This window comes from Taudactylus pleione, unplaced genomic scaffold, assembly GCF_031769625.1.
Source record: "Taudactylus pleione unplaced genomic scaffold, aTauple2 ptg001337l, whole genome shotgun sequence".
NCBI lineage: Eukaryota > Metazoa > Chordata > Amphibia > Anura > Myobatrachidae > Taudactylus > Taudactylus pleione.
Genome location: NW_028285737.1, coordinates 883,389 through 906,681, shown reverse-complemented (window position 1 = coordinate 906,681; position 23,293 = coordinate 883,389). Strand labels below are relative to the sequence as shown.

Genomic DNA, 23,293 nt, shown 5'->3' with positions numbered 1-23,293 from the left:
TACATTAACTTTGGCAAAATCATCATTTTAAATGCTGCAAGGCGACCCAGCCAAGAAACCTCAAACCCCAACCAATTATTTAACAATTCGGCTATGTGTTTTATTGTTGGGTCAAAATTTACCTTAGCAAAGTTGTCCAGTCTGTTCGGAATGTTAATACCAAGATAGAGAAGATAATCTGTTTTCCAATTGTACCTATATTGAGCTTGTAGACGCGACAAAACCAGATCAGGTATGTTAAAAGGTAGGGCCTCAGTCTTGGTAGTGTTAAGTTTGTATAGTGAAGCTGAACTAAATTTGTCTAGTATTCCATGAAGGGTCGGTAACGAAGCAACAGGATTAGTTACAAACAAAAGAATATCGTCTGCGAACAAACATAATTTATGTGATGCTGCACCGACCGACACTCCAGGAAATAAAGGGGAATTTCTAATTGCTGAAGCCAGTGGTTCAATGGCTAAAACGTACATAAGTGGGGATAAAGGACATCCTTGTCTTGTACCGTTTCTAATATTAAATGGGGATGAGAGGAAGCCATTACTGAACACTCTAGCTGTAGGATTGCTGTAGAGAGCCTTGACAGACTGCAGGATAGCACCCCTAAAGCCAAAATGGCTTAGTGATTCATAGAGAAACAGCCAATGAAGGCGATCAAACGCCTTCTCGGCATCCAAAGAGAGAAGAATGAACTCCTGACTTCGCCTCAGCATCAGCTCTGCCAAATCGAAGACCCTACGAGTGTTATCTGATGCTTGTCTGCCACTGACGAAGCCCACCTGGTCCGGGTGAATCAAGAGGGGAATAAAAGGGGCCATCCGACTAGCAACCATCTTGGCATATATTTTTATGTCTGAATTGAGTAGGGCTATTGGGCGAAAATTCAGACAGGAGGAAGGAGGTTTACCTGGTTTAGGTAAGGTGATAATTTGAGCTTCCAACATCTCTACTGGGAAGCTACCCTGACCGGAAACAAAATTAAATCGCGAAGTAAGTATAGGAGAAATCGAATTCGCAAAATGTTTATAAAAAGAATTGGTAAACCCATCCGGACCAGGGGACTTCCCCACGGGCAATGCTTTAACAACATTCAGGGTTTCTTGTTCAGTCCAAGGGGCGTTTAAAACTGCCAAAGCATCCTCTCCTAACTTAGGAAAAGTAATATCTCGTAAAAAGGCAGAAATAGAAGCACCAGATGGTTGTGTTATAGTACTGTCAGTATGGAGATTATACAGATCCACGTAATACTCAGCAAAGGCGTTTGCAATCTCAGCAGGGTTAAGTAATTTCTTATTATTGGGTGTAATTAAATATTCAATCCTATTTCTGGCCTGACGTTTGCGCAATTTACGAGCTAGGAACTTGCCTGCCTTATTCCCTGAATTATAGAACTTTTGCTGCAGTTTAATTAGGGACGATTTCATGCGAGCCAAAAATAATTTCTGAAGTTGATTACGGATAGAAACTAGTTCTCTCTTTAGAATGCGAGAGGGACGGGCTCTATTCAAAGACTCAACCTGAGCTAAGCGAAATTCCAACTCAGATTGATTGAATAAATATTGTCTCTTGAGTCGCGAACTTGTTTGAATGGCTACACCTCTAAGGACAGCTTTGAGGGCGCACCAGTGTGTTGTGCTAGAAGTGTCTTGTGGGTCATTGGTTGCCAAATAGGATTCCAGGGCATCAGCTAATGGTTTAACACCCTCGGGAGTAGATAATAAGTGATCTGGTAAACGCCTTGGTCTAGGGGGAAATCTTGTATTATGACCATCCCAAGTCCACGTTACCGCAGCATGGTCAGACCAAACTATAGGCTTGATACTGGATTGGCATGTAGGAGTAAATGTTTGTCTAAAAGAATCAAATCAATACGTGAATAAGTATTATGTACGTGTGAAAAAAACGTGTAGTCTTTCACAGTAGGCGAATGAACTCGCCACACATCATATAAATCAAATTCCACCAAGAGCTTCCGCAGCAGAGCAGATGAATCCGCAATGCCACTGATCACTCCGAGGGAATTAGCTGACGATTTATCTATTCGACTATCGGGGACTAAATTAAAATCACCCATTATAATCGTATGGCCTCGTCTAATCTGGTGGACTTCCTCAAACACTCGCCTAAGAAACGGTATTTGAAGGGTATTAGGGGCGTAGAGAGAAACTAGTGTAACCTCTTTACCATCCAGCTGACCCACTAATATCAGATACCGTCCGTTCTTATCCTCTACCTTTTTTGTTAAAGTGAAAGTTACTGAATTATGGAACAGTATAGCTACCACATTCCTTTTGAGAGGGCCATTCGCATAATAAGCAACATTATATCTCGCATCTCTTAAAATCGGTGGGGCCAAAGATGAAAAATGAGTCTCCTGTAGAGCCACAACTTTAGCTCTATGTCTATGGAAGGTGGACAAAGCTAGCCTGCATTTGTTAGGGGAGTTCAGACCATGTACATTTAAAGAATAAAATTGAACCATAATCTATAGACCATAAATAGGAGACATTGGTTTGACATAAATACCCAAGGTTCTAGCAGAGGTGTAGTAATGTGGCCTATGGTACCCAAAATACAAATTAAACCTGAAAAAAAAACATAAAAGACACACACACACAAAAAAAAAAAGGAACACATAGGGGAAACTGAGATAACCCAAGAAATTAGGGTTAAAATGTTTGCCGTAGAAGGAAAAAAAAACGGCAAAACCAAAAACATGGAGGAACGTGACAAAAAGCCACCCATGCAGTATATTGGTAACAAAATACAAAGACAAGTGGACAACATAGGTATGGGAATATAGCAAAAATGATACACTAAACATGGCAAAGTGCGTAAAAAACTATTCAAATCTATCTAGAAGTCTGAAATGCACATTAGCTAATTCCAAGCCCAAACTTACATAAGCTCATCCACTTTGTGAACAATAGAAACGTGGAGTCGCTAAACCTACAAAACATCAAGTATAATAGTAATACTATGAGCGTTTTCAAAGTCTGAATTATATAAGAAAACAAAATCAATATGCATGAAATGTATTTATTTAACTATTCATGTTTATATCTTAAGTGTTGACACTACCTCTAACAATCCTATATTGCTAGGCTCCAATTTATGCAGAGTAAGGGACTAGTTTTTCATTATTCTAGACTAAACTGCTTGATTTTTTTGTTCCAGCTAATAATAAATAACCTCTCTCAGATGTTCACTTAATCAGGAGGATATTCATTTAAATATACCATACATAAGGTTTATTCCCCAATGTAGCAGTATATGCTTTTCTAAATGACTGGATAATTTATTTAAAATATAGGGAAACAATACATTAACTCCCTAAAGAGTTCACTTCTATGGGAGGATACTGAACTGAATAAGAAGTGTATAGGGTTGTATTGTCCTTTCAAAGGAGAGTGTGTGGCGTAACATGGAGGGTCTCTGTCAAATAGCCTGGAGCGGACTGTCCTTCACAGGTGTATCTCATAAATTAACTACATATATACAAATAATTAGGATTTTTTACTATTTAATGATATTTTTTATATGGCTGTTCCACTTGGTTCAGTCACATGTATATATTGTTCATTCTTTATATTGTTGATATTAGCTAATTACTCCAATTTAGTTTAAAAGACTGCATCCACTGGACCCTATGAAGTGCATAATTATTGACTTTGGGCGCGATTGGGCGTCTTTGTACATAGCGGCTGTGCTACAATATGCTCAAACCTCAGGAGGTGTCTTAAGTAATGACACCCACTGCCAACATCTCTGATTTGATGCTGCATTCAGAGACGCAGCCATCAGATCAACTGTATGACCATCGGACATCTGAATAACCCTCAGGTTACTCAGGATGTCCAGGTAAATCATGCCAGTAAAAACGAGTCCAAGGCTGCAGCCACTGGCTTCGGGATGCCTAGAAAATGGGGCTGGCTTGGCCCTATTTTCTGGGATGCTACATTTCACCCTTTTCCTGTCCCCAAATGTCCGCAGCATATCAAGCATGCTGCGGCTTAGGAGGCACTGTGACCACCCTCGCAGACAGATCTGGACATAAGCAGTACAGATCCCATGCGCAGATCATCCAACATTGGAGAACTGTCCCTTGATGGCATATGGCTTCAATTGCCTTGTGGGGTTGTCTCTACATGCCTCAATTGTCCATCTGCCTAAAACAGTTGTAAGCTTGTGTGCAGTGGCAGTTTTCATGAGTACAGACCGTGCAAAGAGCCTTAAGGCATGAGGTCTGCAATGGGACCCGAGTGGGCTGCAGGCTTCTGTACCCTATAGAAAACAAGGAATATTGTACTGTTTGAATGCTGATGTTACTTGTGGACCCAGCATTACATTTCATATGCCAGTCAGATGTTACAGTGTGTGCCAGACAACGCTGTCCATGATTATTTGACTGACACATCGGTGGCGCACGCTAGAGGTATTAGCTGATGTGTAGTCACAGAACTCCTTTGAAATTGCTGCAAATGACAATCCTCTTTGAATGTGCTTAAATCTTGATTCGCTGCCATCTTCACCGCAAATTTTGTGACAACAAATTGCAGAGACGGAGTGGGTATGAAGTATCCCGACGCCGGCAGCCCGAAGGGAGAAGATCCAGACAGGGCAGATAAGTACCCTATCTCTACCCCGCCAACCCTCCCTTAGTGGTGCTTAACCCTAACAACCCTTCTAGTGCCTAACCCTTACCCCTCCGTACATCACCCTAAACCTAACCCTCTAGGGGATGTGCCTAGCCTTAACCCTCCCCTCTAGGGGTGCCTAACCCTAACCTCCCCCCCCAAACCTAACTGCTACGCTCCCTAAACCTAACCCACCACCCCCACCGCTAACCCTAAGGGCACCCCAGACTTACCCCGTTCGGGTATGTCCGTAGGCGTCCCGGCATCGGGATTAAGATAGGCGTCGGTATTTCGAAGCCTATCTTAAGTCCCTTGTTGGGATTCTGATGTCGGTATTGAGACCGGCGGCTCTGCCTAGATATAGTACTTAATTTGCAGAAGATGCCGTTTAATGCATCTACTGGAAATGGAAGCGACTGTTTCTGTAATTCTGTCACGAGTGCATGTGGAACAGCCCATCTGTTTTTTATTGTTTATTTTCAAGTCCTGTGAGTGCCACCATTATATACACATATACATTTATTTTTTTCATTTATTACACAATAAAAAAACACATACACAAAGAAAATATATGAGGAAAACAAGTTGAGCAGTAGTATAACAATACAAAAAAACCTGTTGCACAGAATCAATTCAATACAAACTAATCGAGCATAAAGTAACACTGTAGTATTGTGTTGATAAAACATATCATTTAAGTCTGTGGATAGTACTTCAATGATAATATGTTATTATACCGTGTGACTGCAGCAATGAATTGTCCTACACAACGCAGTGAAAATACCACTTTGATCACTCTGTACATTTAATTATGGCCTTTTTTTAATCATTTACATTAACTAGTTTTACTATACACAGTGGCATAGTGGTTAGAATTGCAGGCTTATATGTACAATAATAATGAAACCCTGTTTCATGTCTAATATATCATGGACATTCAAGTGTGAATTTATTGTTGCCTCATAATAGTAAGATTCTCATCTGTATGAGATCTTTGATGTCTATTTAGTTGTGATTTATGTGTAAAACATTTCCCACACTTAGAACATGAAAATGGTTTCTCACCTGTGTGTTGTCTCTGATGCTTTACAAGATCTGATTTCCATCTATAACATTTCCCACACTCAGGACATGGAAATGTTTTCTCACCTGTGTGACTTCTCTGATGTCTAACAAGATCTGTTTTTCGTGTAAAACATTTCCCACATTCAAAACATGGAAATGGTTTCTCACTTGTGTGACGTCTCTGATGTCTACTTAGTTGTGATTTCTGTGTAAAACATTTCTCACACTCAGAACATGTAAATGGCTTCTCACCTGTGTGATTTCTCTGATGTGTAACAAGAGCTGATTTCCATCTATAACATTTCCCACACTCAGGACATGGAAATAATTTCTCACCTGTGTGAATTCTCCTATGTCTAACAAAATCTGATTTGATTGCAAAACATTTACCACACTCAGAGCATAGAAATGGCCTCTCACCTGTGTGACGTCTCTGATGTATAACAAGATCTGATTTATATGTAAAACATTTCCCACACTCAGGACATGGAAATGGTTTCTCACCCGTGTGACTTCTCTGATGAATAACAAGAACTGATTTCTTTGTAAAACATTTCTCACACTCAGAACATGAAAATAGCTTCTCACCTGTGTGACTTATCTCATGTGTAACAAGATGTGATTTCTGTGTAAAACATTTCCCACACTCAGAACATGTAAATGGTTTCTCACCTGTGTGACATCTCTGATGTCTAACAAGATGTGATTTCATTTTAAAACCTTTTCCACAGTCAGAGCATTGAAATAGCGTCTCACCTGTGTGAGTTCTCACATGTATATTAAGAAGTGATTTCTGTGTAAAACATTTCCCACACTCAGAACATGGAAATGGTTTCTCACCTGTGTGACATCTCTCATGTATAACAAGAGTTGATTTATATGGAAAACATTTCCCACACTCAGAACATGGAAATGGTTTCTCACCTGTGTGACTTCTCTTGTGTCTAACAGAGACTGACTGATTTGTTAAATATTTACCACATTCAATAGAGGAAAAAGTAGCGTCACTGCTATGATCTGTACTATTTATAGCAATATGTGAGTTACCAGGATAACATTCCTCATTAAAAGCGGGATCAGGTGATATATCTACACTGTGAAGTATTGGATGTATATTTAGGGTAACACAGTTTGCTTCTGGAGACTCTCTTGTGGTGTTGGCTTCTATATTAAAATCTGGAGACAAAATGAGATGTCCATCCGAGGTATTCCTGCTTTTACATCCATCTGGGAGAAATAAAATAGTTAACTAAGAACCCACACAAAAGGCATCATTAATCAATCCGTGATCTCATCCCTATATTAAATCACAAGCATAATGCTGGGAAAAGCAGTTTTTTGTAGTCACTGTAAAATCAATTCCTCAGAGTCCATCTGGGGGAACACTACAGACTGTGGATTTAGAAGAAAGGCTGAGATGTAGGCACTAAATAGTTAACACTATTGGAGCTGCAACGCTGCCTCCCACCTGCTCCAGCAAGCCAGATATTTACCAAGCCAGCGAGGGACTGATAAAAATTGCTGAGGGTGAGCAAGAGGACCAAGTAGCCTCTCTGCACACTTGTTCAACAAAGGCACCCTGCCACCCAAAAAGCACTCCAGAATATGCCTGGATAGGGTCAGGCACCAGCTTACCCAAAGCGACATAAGCTTGCTTAATAGAAGTGATTCAGCGATCAATGCACTGTGTACAGGCAGGCCAGCCCCACTGTTGAGCATCATAGAGGACCAAGAGCCTGTCCTAGTTTCAAGTGCCAAGCCAACAAAGCTAGCCAAGGCATATCTGAATGCAGGAAAAGCCCTTGATGTGGAGGATCACCTACATCAGCAGCAAGATAGGCGGGAACAGTTTACCCAGGTGAAAGGACCATCTCGCAGTCAGAGCATCCACTAAGGCTGCCTGAGGATCCCAGGCCTGTGTCCTGTAACATGACAGCTTACTGTTCAGCTTGGAGGCCATGAGATCGATGCGTGGAATACCTCAGCTTTCTACAATCTTCCCAAAAGAAAGGTTAATGCAACCTGGTGCGATGCCCACTCATCAGGAAGGACCGCGTGCCGACTGAGAAAGTTGGCTTACCAATTGTCTGCTCCCAGAATGAATATAACCAAGATGGCCAGAAAGAACTTCTCCACCCACCGCATGATGCAAGCCGTCTCTGTCAAGGGCTGGTGACTCCTGGTCCAGCTCTGCCATTTGAAATATGCCATAGTTTTTGCATTGTTCAACTGGGACATGGAGAGGCCTGCCGCAACGCATCTGCTGAACTTGAGAGGTTTTCCAGAAGTAATCCCTCTGGGAGTAGCTGTAATAAAGGAATCAAATCCCTTGCTAAATGAATGAGCTGACCTTTAGATGTATATAGAGGTTAGCTGTAGTATGAAATAAAAAGCAGTATATAAAAAGGTATGGTGAGAGGGGGCTATGCACAGCAAATCTTAGTTCCCCACTATTGCTAATGTGATAAAATAATGCACAAGAAAAATAAACTTTAGGTATAGACTAAAGTCCAGGGTAGAGAAGATATATCTGCAGATGATGGTTGTTTATACAAACTGAATGACCATCATCTGTCACTGGCCACAGGTCTCGCTAGCTTGCGGCCTCTGCTGCAAGTGTACAGAAGGTCGGCAGACCTCCCGTACACACTGCCCGATGGACAGATATATCTGCCAGCGACTGTGCAGCAGATGCGATATGTCTGTGAATTACATAGTTCACAGACATAACGCTGGTACACACTGGCCGATGGGCACCCGATATATTGGCCGATCAATTAATTGCCCAATATATCTGTCAGTGTGTACCCAGCATAACTCCCTAGCACTCTGGCATGTCCTCAGGGAAGCAGGGCTAGTGGTGTCTGACATCACAGCCCGGGAAGCTAAGTAGGAGGGTTCTGAGAACAGGGACCGCCCCCTGCACTGGAAATATGCAAGTAAGATGGCACCTGCCATGTGGAACAGTACCCAAAGTAATAAAAGAGGAAGTGGGAGCCAATATAACACTCCATAGAACCGGAGCCTGAGAGACAGTCTCCGGTACACTAGGCGGTTGACTGTGCTACCCTGGTCGACCAGCGCTGCCCCTGTAGCCTTTGACCACTGAATGCACAAGCTGTGACTGCTGGGTAGTGGTTCTGCTTAAAGCCAGTGGACACTGCCAATAAGAAAAATAATTGCAGGCTCCGAGAGCACCTACAAGTGCCTGGTGACAGTCTTCCGGGGCAGGGAGCGGACTGCTGCAGTAAAGACAGAGGCTGACTGCCAGTGTTGCCATAATGCCCGCTCCCTAAAATCCTGATGGATTCATGTAACCTACAATACAAACAAAGAGATACTACACACAAACAAATGCTTCTACCCGAAAATCTTCATGCCTCTCCTCAGGCATTAAATAAAAAACTGTATTGCTGGAGCAGTTGGGAGGGCTCAGAGGTGGGGGGAGTTTCAGCTCCAATAGTTTTAACTAGTTCCTCTCCTCTAATCCTACAGTTGGCAGTGTCCCCCAGATAGGATGAAAGAGATGAAGAAAGATAATGAGGTGAATTTTCTTGAGAATGGTACAAAATAGATCATTAATTTTAATTTCTCTCTTGGATTTGGGGATGTTAAAGGTTATCTTATATAACTGTTTTGTTGTTATGCATATTGTACACTTCAGATGACTACTGTAATGTATTCCCCTCCCCCTATCTGTTTGTTCTTTTCCCCTTTTTTGTCTGTACCCTAAATTCACAATTGAAACAATAATAAATACGAATTATTAAAAAAAACAATTACAAGACTTTCATGGTACGTGCATTAATATTAATTCTGAATATGTTCCCTTTTAACATGATATATTCAATAAATTTTACCTACTATTGTGGATCACAGAATAATATTTCAGTAAAATAAAAAGAGACAAAGTAATTTGTGCCAAAGTGGGGTTAGAAATTAGTGCTTACAAACTGCTGAGTGCAACAGCTCCCAAACTCATTCGATAATTAACAGGATTGCACGCGTTTTCCTAATATATGTATCATTATTTAGTATGATCTACTCAGACCAGGTAATACAAGGTTTTATGAGTAGCAGATTGAAATAATAAAAATCGAAGCACCACTTACTCTTCAACATATCTCTGTAGATTGATAATAAAAAATAAAATAATAAGACAGTTAATTTGAAAATGGATGTGTAACTACACACTTTAATCAGTCAAATCAACTGTCTTATTATTTTCTTTAATTACTGTTGTACACATCACTATTCATGGCACAGTTCTATTATATGACACGTTACTAACACCTTCATACTGCCAATCAGAGCAGTCATGACTTCAAAAGAAACAGCAGCCACGGCTGTGTCTGTATGTGTATACGCGTGAGTGTGTGTGTGTGTGTACATATATATATATATAATCAATCCGTAGCCTGCACTCTCATCATAAACTTCAGGTTCAACATTCGGGGTGCAATCCTCAAACCAAAAAATGGTCAAATGTACATCCAATTGTTTCTTCCACACATGGAAAATAACAGAGGGCACTCACCAGAGGTAAAAGTTCACGCTGTTTTAATCATCACTGGTAAATATAATGTCGACGTTTCAGTCCCGAAGGGCTTTCCTCAAGACACCAATCTCATAGTAAATATCATCTTTATACAAGTTGTCATATCACCAGACAATGTACATAAGTGTAACAATCAATCTCTATTTATACCCAAACCAATCACACATGATGCAACTCACCATCAGTACACAACGCTGAACGCAATGCGGCACAGCTGCGGGGACCGGAAGCCATGTGACGTGAACCGGAAGTCACGTCACACCGCTGTTTGGTTGCCTAACAACAACAACAAACAATCACCGGATAGGCAGCCTAGATCACGGGTGTATCATGTACTCGCCACGTGATATCATCACGTGGAGAGTGACTCAGCAGCAACAATAAACAATCACCGGATAGCCAGCCAAAATCACGGGTGTACAATACACTCGCCATGTGATGTCCTCACGCGGAGAGTGACTCAGGAATCCCCCATATTTTACCTATGTCACTATTAATGCACTGTGAAGCTTTAAAACGTCCGACACACCAAACGGGGGTGGAGTCAACACTGCTACATCACAAAAAGGCAGGACTGCAACTGCGCTACATCACAAAAGGGCGAGGCTTAACCAGTCTAATATATGACATAATTTTTGTTTACATCTTTGTGGTATGATACCCATTATCAAACGCACAGACAGTCAAAACCTGACTGTTACATATAAATCAGGGACCATAAATCCACAAGTTGATTCAACATATAACGTTAGAACATATGCTGATTTCAAATATCATGTTTGAGATAATCTGGGCATAAATCAAGATACACATGAAAAAAATATATATATAATATAGTGCCCAAAAACACACAAACAACAAATATAATATAAAATTGCTGAATTTTCCAGATAGATGACCCTTATAGCTCAAAGCACCCATTTCTTTATTTCAAAAATATGTTCAGAGGATTGGATTCATTAAGGCCTCTCGGGGTCATAGTTCCCAATTTATTTATCCACCAGCTCTCAAGTCTCCGTAGTTGCAAGGCCCTATCACCACCTCGAATCGGGGGGGGGCACCCAGTCAATTAACCGACACTTCAGCGTAGCCACTTGATGATGTAATTTCATAAAGTGTATGGCAATGGGTTTGTCCGAGGTCCCAGAGTTCAATGCTTGACGAATTGATAACCTGTGGTTTGCCATTCTTTCGCGGAAACACCTAGTGGTCATTCCCACATATCATAGGCCACATGGGCAAGTAAGCAAATATATTACATGATCCATTGTGCATAAAAGTTTATATTTAATCCGCATTTTACGTCCTGTCAAGGGATGTGGAAAGTGTGACCCAGTCTGCATATAGCCCCACAGGTCACGCACCCTTTGCATTTGAAACATCCAGGTTTCTGGCTGCATAGCCATGCTTGCGAGGTGTCTGGCGTAGGTCTTACCACTGGTCTCAGAAGCATCTGCTTTAGATTCGGTCCACACCTATAAGCCATTAGTGGCAGCACCTTACCTATACCCTTCAAGGCCGGATCTGAAGACAATATCGGCCAATGCTTTCTGATACTCTTTTTAACCAAACTGGATTTGGCATCATATGTGCTTACATAGACCATGCGTGTATCAATTTCCGATGTTCCAGGAGTGTTTTTACCTTATTTATAGCGTGCTCTGGCTTTTTTGAGGCACCTCTGGGCAGTTTTTATATTGTATCCACGTTCCAAGAAACTTGACGTCATCTCAGTCAGCTGTTGTTGTGTGTTCCTATCATTGGTATGGTTTCTGAGTACTCTGAGAAACTGTGAGATAGGCAGACTATCTTTTAAATGGATGGGATGAAAGCTGGAGGCCTGTAAAAATGTATTCCAGTCCGTATCTTTTTTATACAAAGTGGTGCCCAACTTTGCACCATCTTTATAGATTGTTAAATCAAGAAAGTTAATTTTATTTTCATCAATCTGATATGTAAAGCGGACTGCATTATCCAAACTGTTTAAATGGGTCATCATATCTAGAAAACTTTCTCAAGTGCCACTCCAAATCAAGAAAACGTCATCTATAAACCGTTTAAAAAAATGAAATATGTGCCCGGAACAGCGGGAAAATATATTTCTTCTTGTACTCGGTCATGTAGATGTTCGCATAAACCGGAGCGAGATTCGATCCCATCGCTGTCCCGGAGCACTGTAAGTAATAATCCTTTCCATATATGAAAACATTATTACTTAACACCAATTCAGTCATCTCCAATACAAATTCAGCCGGAGGATGATTCATAGAGCTCCTCATAGAGTCAGTTCCAGTTAATACTTCACGTAGAGCACTGAGTCCATCAGCATGGGGGATTATGGTATATAATGAACATACATCCATTGTAACCAGAAAGCTATCAACGGAAAGCTCACCAACTTCATTCAAATTTTCCAAAAAATCCCCTGTGTCTCTGATGTAACTCAGACCCTTTATTACGTAGGGTTGCAATATAGTGTCTATATAAATTGCTAAGGGTTGTAACAAAGAAGCCCTTGCGGAGATTATAGGTCTTCCAGGTGGACGCAAGGGGTCCTTATGGATCTTGGGGAGTGTGTATATAATAGGTGTAATCGGGTACTCAACCGTCAAAAACTCTGCAGTGTCCTTATCCAACCAATTGTTAAACAACCCTATGTTAATTAAATCATCAACTCGTTTTTTCAATTTATCAATAGGGTTATAATGCAACCTCACATAGGTGTTAGTATCAGCCAACTGCCTCCTTATTTCCTTATCGTAATCAGACCAATCCTGGCTCACGTCACATGGCTTCCGGTCCCCGTAGCTGTGCCGCATTGCGTTCAGCGTTGTGTACTGATGGTGAGTTGCATCATGTGTGATTGGTTTGGGTATAAATAGAGATTGATTGTTACACTTATGTACATTATCTGGTGATATGACCACTTGTATAAAGATGATATTTACTATGAGATTGGTGTCTTGAGGAAAGCCCTTCGGGACTGAAACGTCGACATTATATTTACCAGTGATGATTAAAACAGCGTGAACTTTTACCTCTGGTGAGTGCCCTCTGTTATTTTCCATGTGTGGAAGAAACAATTGGATGTACATTTGACCATTTTTTGGTTTGAGGATTGCACCCCGAATGTTGAACCTGAAGTTTATGCAGAGAGTGCAGGCTACGGATTGATTTATTATAGGCTGGATTCAAGCATTCTTTGGATCTGTGAATCGCTTTTTGCCTGACACCGGTCTTCAAATACGTTGAAACATTTGAATTCTTCATGTCTTTAGATTATTTACATGGGTGTATATTATTTTACCCTATAGAAATTTTTAAATGTGTGTAATATTTAGATTAATGCTATTATTGATTTAAACGTATTGTGTTGCTGATTTTTTTCTTTGAGTGTCGCTCCATTCGAGATTGATTGTATATATTGATACATATATGTCACAAGGAGCCTCAAACTTTCTAGATGATGAGTTACTCGCACAAGCTGAATGTGGGGTATGGTCTCTCACTGATGATGATGCAAATAAATTCCTCTTCGATCAATTTGAATTTCAGGGTCTGCCTGCTGAAACTTCAGTGGACCTTTATTATCGTCTACTGAAGTACAAACGCAGAGAAATTGACCTTGAATTACATGGACAATTTTTTTCCGAATACTTTCGTACCAAACAAATCCCAAGAGGATTTAGGGTGAACAACGTACCCACCATCGGCCGCAACAATCCAGTTTTTGCAGCCAGTGGTGTGCAGTACTGAATAAATGTTCCCTAGACCTAATTTTACTTGTTGTAGAGGAGGTAGGGTCTGAACTGAAAAAAACCAAGGCAGATATTAGTCAGTTAATGGAGCCTATGAACAGACACTGTTGAATGATAATATTATTTATTATAGGGGCAAGCGCTCTCTAGATTGTGGTTTCGTTAACCCAGCTGCTGCATCTATATAGGGTACCCTGTGCCTATTTCTTGGAGATTGATAAAGAGGTTAGAAGATCCGCGCTAGTTGTGTGTACTGATTATGATTGCGGATATAAATGTAAACCCCACAAAGTGTTAATTTACTTTATTAAACTGATAGGACGGATGGTGTTAATTCTTGGAGTCACAGTGCTCCTTATACAGTTAATTGTACTATATGGATTACTAGATTATTAGATTACTAGATTATTGTTCTTGGATTGCTCCAAGGTTGAATAATACCCCGACCGGGATTTTGTCTTTAAATCAGACGTACCCTAACCGGGTGAATTAATAAGATTTATGGATTCCCTGACCGGGTAAAAGTATATACAGGTCAGCTGTTGTCCAGTTAACTATTGTTACTGCTTAAAATTGGGTATAGGATGAAGAAAAATTAATTCAAATAGGAAGTGTGGGGATATAGTGTTGCTGGGGGCTGTGTCTGGTGGAGCGGCGTCCCGTGTCCTGCCAGGTGCACAACTTACCCAGTGTAGCGCTCACCTCCTGGTAAGCGAAAGGATGGTCTTCTTTACTCGGCGTCCTCGCCAGCGTCCCTCTGTCTGCTACGCTCTGGATGGTTGTATTCACCGGTCCGTCGCGTTCCTCCAAAGTCCCGCGCTCTCGCTAGATTGCGCGGTCCTTCGTCCTCACGCTTGGAGATCCGGTCGCTCCACTCGCCGGAGCGAGGAGACTGGATGTTATCCTACTCACCGGTCCGTCGCATTCCTTCCGAGGTGCCGCGCTCTCGCGAGATTGCGCGGACCTTGGTTTTCACGCTCCTGGAGCCGGTCGCTCGACTCGCTGGGGTGAGGAGACTTGCGAGAGTGATAGGGGTTTCCTGATTATGTGGTGTATGGGCTCCGACGCGTATCGGCCGCTTGGCCTTCCTCAGGGAGTTGAATAAAAATTGTTGAATGATAAATCTGATAAATGGTTCGAGAAAGTTGCAAATCAGATTGACATTTATAAAAAAGAACTAGTGGCTTTTAAACGTAAAAAATTGGCCACCGTAAACAACGACTATAAAAATCACACTGTATATAGGTGGCTCACAGGTGATCAGAGCACAAGAAGACCCCAGAGATTTACCAAATCTAATAAACATATTGGCTTCCCCACTGTGGATAGTGCTTCATCTATATCCACCTCTGACACTGATAACCCCGAGAATAGACCGCCTAGTGGTTTTTTAGGGGTACCGAGTACAACAAGTCACGCCAGAGGCATAGAAAACGTACGCAGAGAGGGGGTTATAAGAAGAAGGAACAGAAGGAGGAGGAATTAAATCTGATATTTAATTTATCTAGCACTCCCCTGTCCGTGACTGAAATGAGATTGTTATCTAAGGGATTTACTTTTGTACCAACATATAGATACAATGATTTCAAATGGAGCATTGATCACTATAAATTTGGACGGAATGTTCGATTAAGAGAATATTTTCCATCATCACCTGATGATCGGAAAAAAGGGACCAAATTGAAGAAGCCGTCTTCTTTTAATCCCCCCTCGAATAATGCGAGTCTTAAAACTTTCTTAAGATTGACTGACTCTGATATCTTGAATGATACAGGTCCTAGAATTTTTGATAATTTAACAAAAGAGGAGAGAGAGGCCCTGAGTTCACTTTGGAACAACTTGAACCTGGTCTTTAGACCGGCCGATAAGGGGGGTGCCATCGTAATCCAGGATTGGTCTGATTACGATAAGGAAATAAGGAGGCAGTTGGCTGATATGAACACATATCTGAACGAGCGCCCACTCTGAATCAGGGCGTTTTTTTTTTTAATGTTGCGGCCTCTTGGACGCTTGCATAGCTGTGGGTTACCACCCACAGCTTATGCCAGCGTCCATGATGATGGTCAAGACCATCGCGACCATCGGGCTTGCGACGAGACCCTTGCGGTAGGATCTCGTTGCCGCAAGCCCAAGAGTGCTTTTGGCTCTGTCAGAGCCAAAATCACTCCCATGAGAACGCCTCCGTCTGGGCAGACACGCCGCCGGCCCGCCCACCAAAGGGGGCGTGCTGTCACTCAACATCGACAGCATGCCCCCTTTGTAGCGAGACCCGGAGCGACGGCTTCCCCGTCGCTATCCGGGTCGTGCGCATGCGCACTGGGCCACCATCGACCCGCTTGCGAGCGAATAGCGCTCACGAGCGGGTCTGTATCAGGCCCACAGTCCTCACAGATTCACACACTGAGGCCTGGGAAGCAGTGTAGACATGGGCTAAATGAGAACTGGGGACCTCATTCAGAGGCGGTCGCAAGAAGCGATCGCTCTCTCTGAATGAGAGCGGCCGCTTCTGGTTTTTTGGTGCGGCCTCCTGGTCGCAAGCTAAGCTGTGGGTTACCACCCACAGCTTAGCTAGCGACCAGGGTGATGGTCGCGATGGTGATGGTCGGGGCTTGCGACCAGACCCTAAGGTTGGGTCTGGGCACTCATAAGCCCCAGGGAGCTTCCTGCTCTGATCGAACAGGAAGCTCCCCACTGACATCACTGATGATGTCAGTGCGGCTGCCCACAAAACGGTAGGCGTTCCTTAAGAAACGCCTCCGTTTTGGAAACCACCCCCCCGGCCCGCCTACAAAAAGGGGCAAGCTGTCAACATCGACAGCCGCCCCTTTTGTAGCGAGCTCGGAGCGAGAGAGTGTCTCTCTCTCTCTCTCTCTGGGGCTTGCGCACGCCCAGTGCGGCCGCTGCGTGCGCAGGGCCACCCATCGACCCGGTTGCGAGCACATCGGTGCTTGCGACCGGGTCTGAATGACCCCCTGTGTCCTTACCCTGGCATTAAGTGAAATTTCAAAGTGGGCACAAATGTAAGAAAATAAACCAGTGGGGAAACCTCTATATGTGCCACATGTCACCCTCACTTAATATAACCTTGCGGACAGAGTCCTGCTAATAATTTAGGCTGTAGCTTTGGTGGAGACAAGCACTGAGAGAGAAGGAGAGCAGTAGGACAGAGCAGCACAGTATATTATATAGGATACAACAGAAAACAAAAGGGCATAGCAGGACATAGAGACAGGACAGGGGATGAAGGATAAGGAGCATCAGAATAGAGCATCCCAGCATAGAGACTGAAGGAAGCTACTGCACAATCACATGGGTGGCTATGCTGCTGTGCATAAGGCGACATGTGCGTTGTGGTGGGGCACATGAACTTTGGGTGAGGGGAATCACCTACAATTTTACTTTAGTACTGCAGTATATAATCATTCAGGTATTATTAGACAAAGAAGATAGTGGTAATGTCACATGTGGTAGTGCTTAGGTAGATTATTTAGCAATATCACATGGGAATTGGTCCCACTGATAGGTGATGGAATCACCTTGTACTGCTGCAAGGCAATCTCCAGAGAGTGTGGGGAAGAGACTGGTCAGATAACTTGGTCGCTAGCATCCAATGATATGATGTGAGGAGGAGAGCAGAAGTCTAATAGGGGCTGAGAAGGGTGTAAAATAAAAGATTATTGAACTAACTGAAATATTATAATTTACTTACAATAAACAAACCTTAGTATGCAGTGTTGTATACAAGATATGTAGACATTCACAAGACCATTACACATTTGCACTTACTATCTAAATACCCTAACACACACAAAGGACTATAGTGTCAGAAGTCAATTAACATACCAGTATATGCTTGGACTAGGGAAGGAAATCCACGCAAAAACTGGGAGAACATACAAACTCAACACACATAAGACATTGGTTAAAATCAAACTGAACACTATTTCCTAATTCTGCACAGATATTTGGCTCTCTTCTGTAATAAGTGTTTATTACTCACCTGCACTGATATTTGTAGGGATTTCCTCCTCCTTACACTGCTGATCACCTCTCACATATGTCTCTTCTCCCTCTATATCTTCTGCCTTCATATTAGTCACATAGGTCTCCTCTTTTTCCTCTATATCTTCTGCCTTCATATCAGTCACATCTGCCTCTTCTTCTCCCTCTATAGTCTCTGCCTTCATATCAGTCACATTCGTCTCTTCTTCTCCCTCTATAGCTTCTATCTTCATATCAGTCACATAGGTCTCTTCTTCTCCCTCTATATCTTCTAACTTCACATCAGTCACATACGTCTCTTCTTCACCTTCTGTATGTTCTCTCTTCAAATTAGTCACATACGTCTCTTCTCCCTCTGTATCTTCTGCCTTCACATCAGTCACATACGTCTCTTCTCCCTCTGTATCTTCTGCCTTCATATCAGTCACATACGTCTCTTCTTCTCCCTTTATATCTTTGATCTTAATATTCGTCAGAATTGCACTCTAAATAAGCCACAAAATAATAACACTATAATAATTTCTGTTCTATTAATTGGGATTAACCAGAAGAATATTACTGTATTAGATGCACACAGGTCATATAATAAAGATTGGATTTTTGTACTTGCGTTACAAATGCTTCTCTGTCAGGGGGGATTTATAAAAGCTTGGAGATAAAAATGTGAAAGATAAAGTACCAACCAATCTGCTCCTAACTCATTTTTGAAACACAGCCTGTAAAACGACAGTTAGGAGCTGATTGGTTGGTATTTTATCTTTCACAATTTTCTCTCTCTCCAAGCTTTCATGAATACCCCCCTCAGTCCTTTGAAGGATACTGGATACTCTGAGGTACAGAGTGTGGTGACAGGAGCATGGTCACTTTATATTAACCGGAAACACTCATACTGCTGGTCTGCCCATTGTATGCATTGTTCCCAAACTGGATGTTAGAGAAAACAGTAAATTATGTACCTGAAAGTTACTTTTCTATGATGTACTCCAAGGCAGCTCTTACAATGGGTTGAGCTCCTTCTAACTTAGATAGAGAGAAGTATGCAAATTAACACCCAATAGGATGGTAAATGATGCAGCTCCTCTTCTTTACATGTCAGGATCTGTTACTCATCTTCTATGCAAACTATACCAACTGGACAGTATGTAAAGCAGATAAGAAAGTATGCTGGCTGAGAGGAAAAGTGACCGGTCTAGTGCAAATCTCTATTATTGAGGAAGTTCCACAGTGCATGTGTGAGTTGTCAGAAAGTCCAAATGCCCTTCGATTCCCGCCCTCTGACACTGGAAATCAGTTGCTGCTAGGTGATGGGTAGTGCTATGCAAGTTATTCCTGCACACAATGCTAGGTGATAGTTTACCAATGCTTCCTTGTGTTTGATTACCTGCTTATGCTCTTCCGCCTCCCCTTCTGACACAGTGTCTGATCCAGGTTTATTTTTAACTGACCGCTTCATCCATCTCTTCTGGCTGACAGTTTATGAACTTTGCTTGTGCTCGAATACTCACCTCTCCTCTAATCCACCTGCTGATTGTTCCAACTGTGGCTCTCTTCTTGGCTACAATTCAGAGAGCGCTAGTCTTTGAACTGATTATTAGTTTATTGGACCTACAGGACAAGCTTAAGCCAAATAGCTGCCTAAGGTCTTGTCTGTTACTATATATGCCTGCTAGTGTGCAAACATCAGAACTACCCAGACTCTAAAAAACAGCAACAAACATATTAACCATACCTATGCTGTTCATCATTAATAAAGTTTTCTTACTGTAATTCATAACATCTTGTGGGTTACTTGCTTCTCGCTGCCATACCTGAACCAGCTCATGCCACTGGAATCTTCCCCTGAACCTCACTGGGTAAGTTTACACACAGGTCTTGTGACTCACTGTGTCTTTGATTAACTTCCCAAACTGTTTCTGAAAAAATATATAATATGAACCAAAAATGGTGGAAAGACTGGGCTGCCATGGAGTGCTGACAGCAATAGGAATGATCAGGTACATAAATCACTGTTTTCGCCTTCAGTCCTCCTTAGCAGTCCTTACCATGGGTCGTGCCCAGGCAATACAATAGCGATGGCCAGAAAGAAACATTTAAAGCAACGTATGTTGCATAATAGTATATTTATTTACATGGCTGTGTGGAGAACGTGATATAGTCATCACCCAGACACATCCCCTGGTGTTACTGTATAATGCCCCATTCCCAGCAATCACCTCTCCAGTCATCACCCAGACACATCCCCTGGTGTTACTGTATAATGTCCCATTCCCAGCAGTCACCTCTCCAGTCATCACCAAGACACATCCCCTGGTGTTACTGTATAATATCCCATTCCCAGCAGTCACCTCTCCAGTCATCGCCCAGACACATCCCCTGGTGTTACTGTATAATGTCCCATTGCCAGCAGTCACCTCTCCAGTCATCATCCAGACACATCCCCTGGTGTTACTGTATAATGTCCCATTGCCAGCAGTCACCTCTCCAGTCATCACCCAGACACATCCCCATGTGTTACTGTATAATGTCCCATTCCCAGCAGTCACCTCTCCACTCAACAGCTGAATGATCTTGTTGGTGAGTTCCAGTATTTTCTGGTCAATGTGTCTCTCATGTATCAGTGAGTGAGGTGGAGGCACCGTGATGGGGCTCTGGGTCCTGCTCAGTCCTCCTGACACACGGGGATGGCTGCTGGGTGTCTCATGCTCACCGGATGTCTTCTTCACTACTGTGTAATCCTGTGTATTTGGGAAGATATCAATGAGAAGATGAATGAAACAACACCTAAATGCGCTGTTTATTCAGGCGTTAATTTTGCACAAAAAAATGAGAATACGAGAAAACACTCATCAACAAAAACAAGTGTTGAAACAATCTCCAATATATAAGAAATGCATAGTATATAGTATTTCCAGCAGCTCAAACATTGTTGTGTTAGTAACAGAAAGAAAACAACATACTGTGAGCAATGTAATAAATCCCAACTCCAGTGAGGACTGTGGGACTGATACTAATACCTGACACCGGCTCCCTGCTGCTCGGTTATTGCTATAGATTTAAATGATGTCACTGCGACATTCCCAGATCCCCTCACCTCCCCAGTCATGTCCCTGTATTATTACTATAGATATAAGTGATGTCACAGTGACACTGCCAGACCCTCTCACCTCCCCAGTCATGTCCCTGCATTATTACTATAGCTATAAGTGATGTCACAGTGACACTGCCAGACCCTCTCACCTCCCCAGTTAGCAGCCAGATAATCTCTAGGGTTAGATTTAGTATCCTCTCTGTCATGTTACTCCTATCTTTGTCCATCCTCTGGGAATCGATGATACGACTCATCCTTGCAAGAGTTTTACGACAAATGCTTTAGTCCATCCCTGCTTGGTTGTCTAGAAATAAATATAATTATAATAAACATCACAGTATACACATGTAATATATTCAGATATGATATTGTGTGACCGTTAGGTGTGCATAGTGATCAGTGTGTATCAGATATTATCACTATACACAGGTCACACTGATATCACACACCTGATACTAGCATCCAGCACCTGTCACAACCTGTGCAGTTCCTCCTTCCTGCCTAGGGTGTCGCTTTCTGCTCTGGTGCTTCTAGCACACTCTGGTCTGTATCTCAGTAGTTTGTTGCATCAGCTAAATATGCTAGAAGCATCACAGCAGAGAGTGAAACCCCGGCAGGAAAGAGGAACTGCATGGGTTGTGACGGATGCAGGGTGCTAGAATGAAGACTATGATACACACTGATAGCTATACACAGTTTACACTGAAACCACAGTCTGCAACACCTGTATAATATTAATAATAATAATAATAAGATACCAAAGGCTGCTACCCATAACAAACAATAATAATAATAATAATAATAATAATAATAATAAAAAATACAGGCTGCTAGCCCTGTGAAATAATAATAATAATAATAATAATAATAATAAAATACAGGCTTCTCCCCTATAAAATAATATTAATAAAAAAAATACAGCGTGCTTTCCCTGTATAATAATAATTAATAATAATAATAATAATAATAATAAAATACAGGCTTCTCCCCTATAAAATAGTATTAATAAAAAAAATACAGCGTGCTTTCCCTGTATAATAATAATTAATAATAAATAATAACAACATAGCACAGGTTGCTCCCCCTAAAAAAATCCTTAATATATAAATAGAAATCTACAGGCTGCTCTACCTATAAAATAATATTAATATAGTGCTGGCTTCTCACCCTGTATTATAAAAATAGGACAATACAGGCTGTTCCCCTTATATAATAATATTAGTAACAGGATACCGAAGGATACTCCCCTTGTATAATAATAGTAACAACCGGACAATACAGACTGCTCCCCTCTTTATAAGAATAATAGAACACTACAGGCTGCCCCCCTCATAAAATAATAATAGGACACCACAAATAACTTCCCCTGTATAATATTATCAACAGGACACCACAAAATGCTCCACCTATAAAATAATAACAGGACACCACTGCTCGTCCCGTATAATAATAATTACAAGACACCACAGGCTGAGCTCTCTGTATAATAACAGGACACCACAGGCAGCGCCCCCTGTATTATAATAATAATAATAATAATAATAATAATAATAATAACAGAACACCACAGACTGCTCCCCTTGTATAATAATAAGAACAACAACAGAACACTACAGGCTGCTGTTCCTGTATAATAATAATAACAGCACACCAGACTGCTTCCCCTGTATAATAACAGGACACCACAGGCTGCTCTCCCTGTATAACAATTACAGGACATCCCAGGCTGCACCCCCTGTAAAATAATAATAACAGGACACCACAGGCTGCTCCCCCTGTAAAATAATAATAACAGGACACCACAGGCTGCTCCCCCTGTATAATTATAATAATAGTCACCTTCAGACAAAACAAAGTCTCCTCTCTGCTTCTTCCCGCACAGCACAGTCTACCGGAAGCTGTTATTAATGGGAGGAGATTGGTGGAACGCACAGAGCGGAAGTCGGGTGGAACGCACAGAGCGGAAGTGGGGTGTGCAGCGCATTCCGCGTGCAGGGCTGGCGATAAGTACATAGATACAGGGAGAGATATTACACGGTACATGCAGCGGGTGTGGTGCTTGCATGTCTCCCCCCTGCGTCTAGTACACCCCTCTCACAGCTCTTGTGCTGCCCTCTGTTACCCCACACACTAAGGAGCCCCCGTTACCCCTGTCTGAGGGGTCCCTGTTACCCCACTCTAAGGGGCC

The 23,293-nt window shown here is 42.0% G+C and overlaps 1 protein-coding gene across 1 annotated transcript in view; it reads right to left on the bottom strand.

The window, feature by feature from the left end:
• Positions 1-4,967: 4,967 nt before the first annotated feature.
• LOC148443070 (uncharacterized) overlaps positions 4,968-23,293 on the bottom strand; it is a 46,225-nt gene continuing 27,899 nt past the window's right edge. Inside the window, exons 8-11 of the mRNA XM_088463270.1 lie at positions 21,255-21,384; positions 20,561-20,752; positions 18,016-18,502; positions 4,968-6,926 (exon numbers count right to left, since the gene is read on the bottom strand). Coding sequence (XP_088319396.1) covers positions 5,584-6,926; positions 18,016-18,502; positions 20,561-20,752; positions 21,255-21,384 — 2,152 coding nt within the window. The 3' untranslated portion in view covers positions 4,968-5,583. The remainder of the gene's footprint in view (positions 6,927-18,015; positions 18,503-20,560; positions 20,753-21,254; positions 21,385-23,293) is intronic.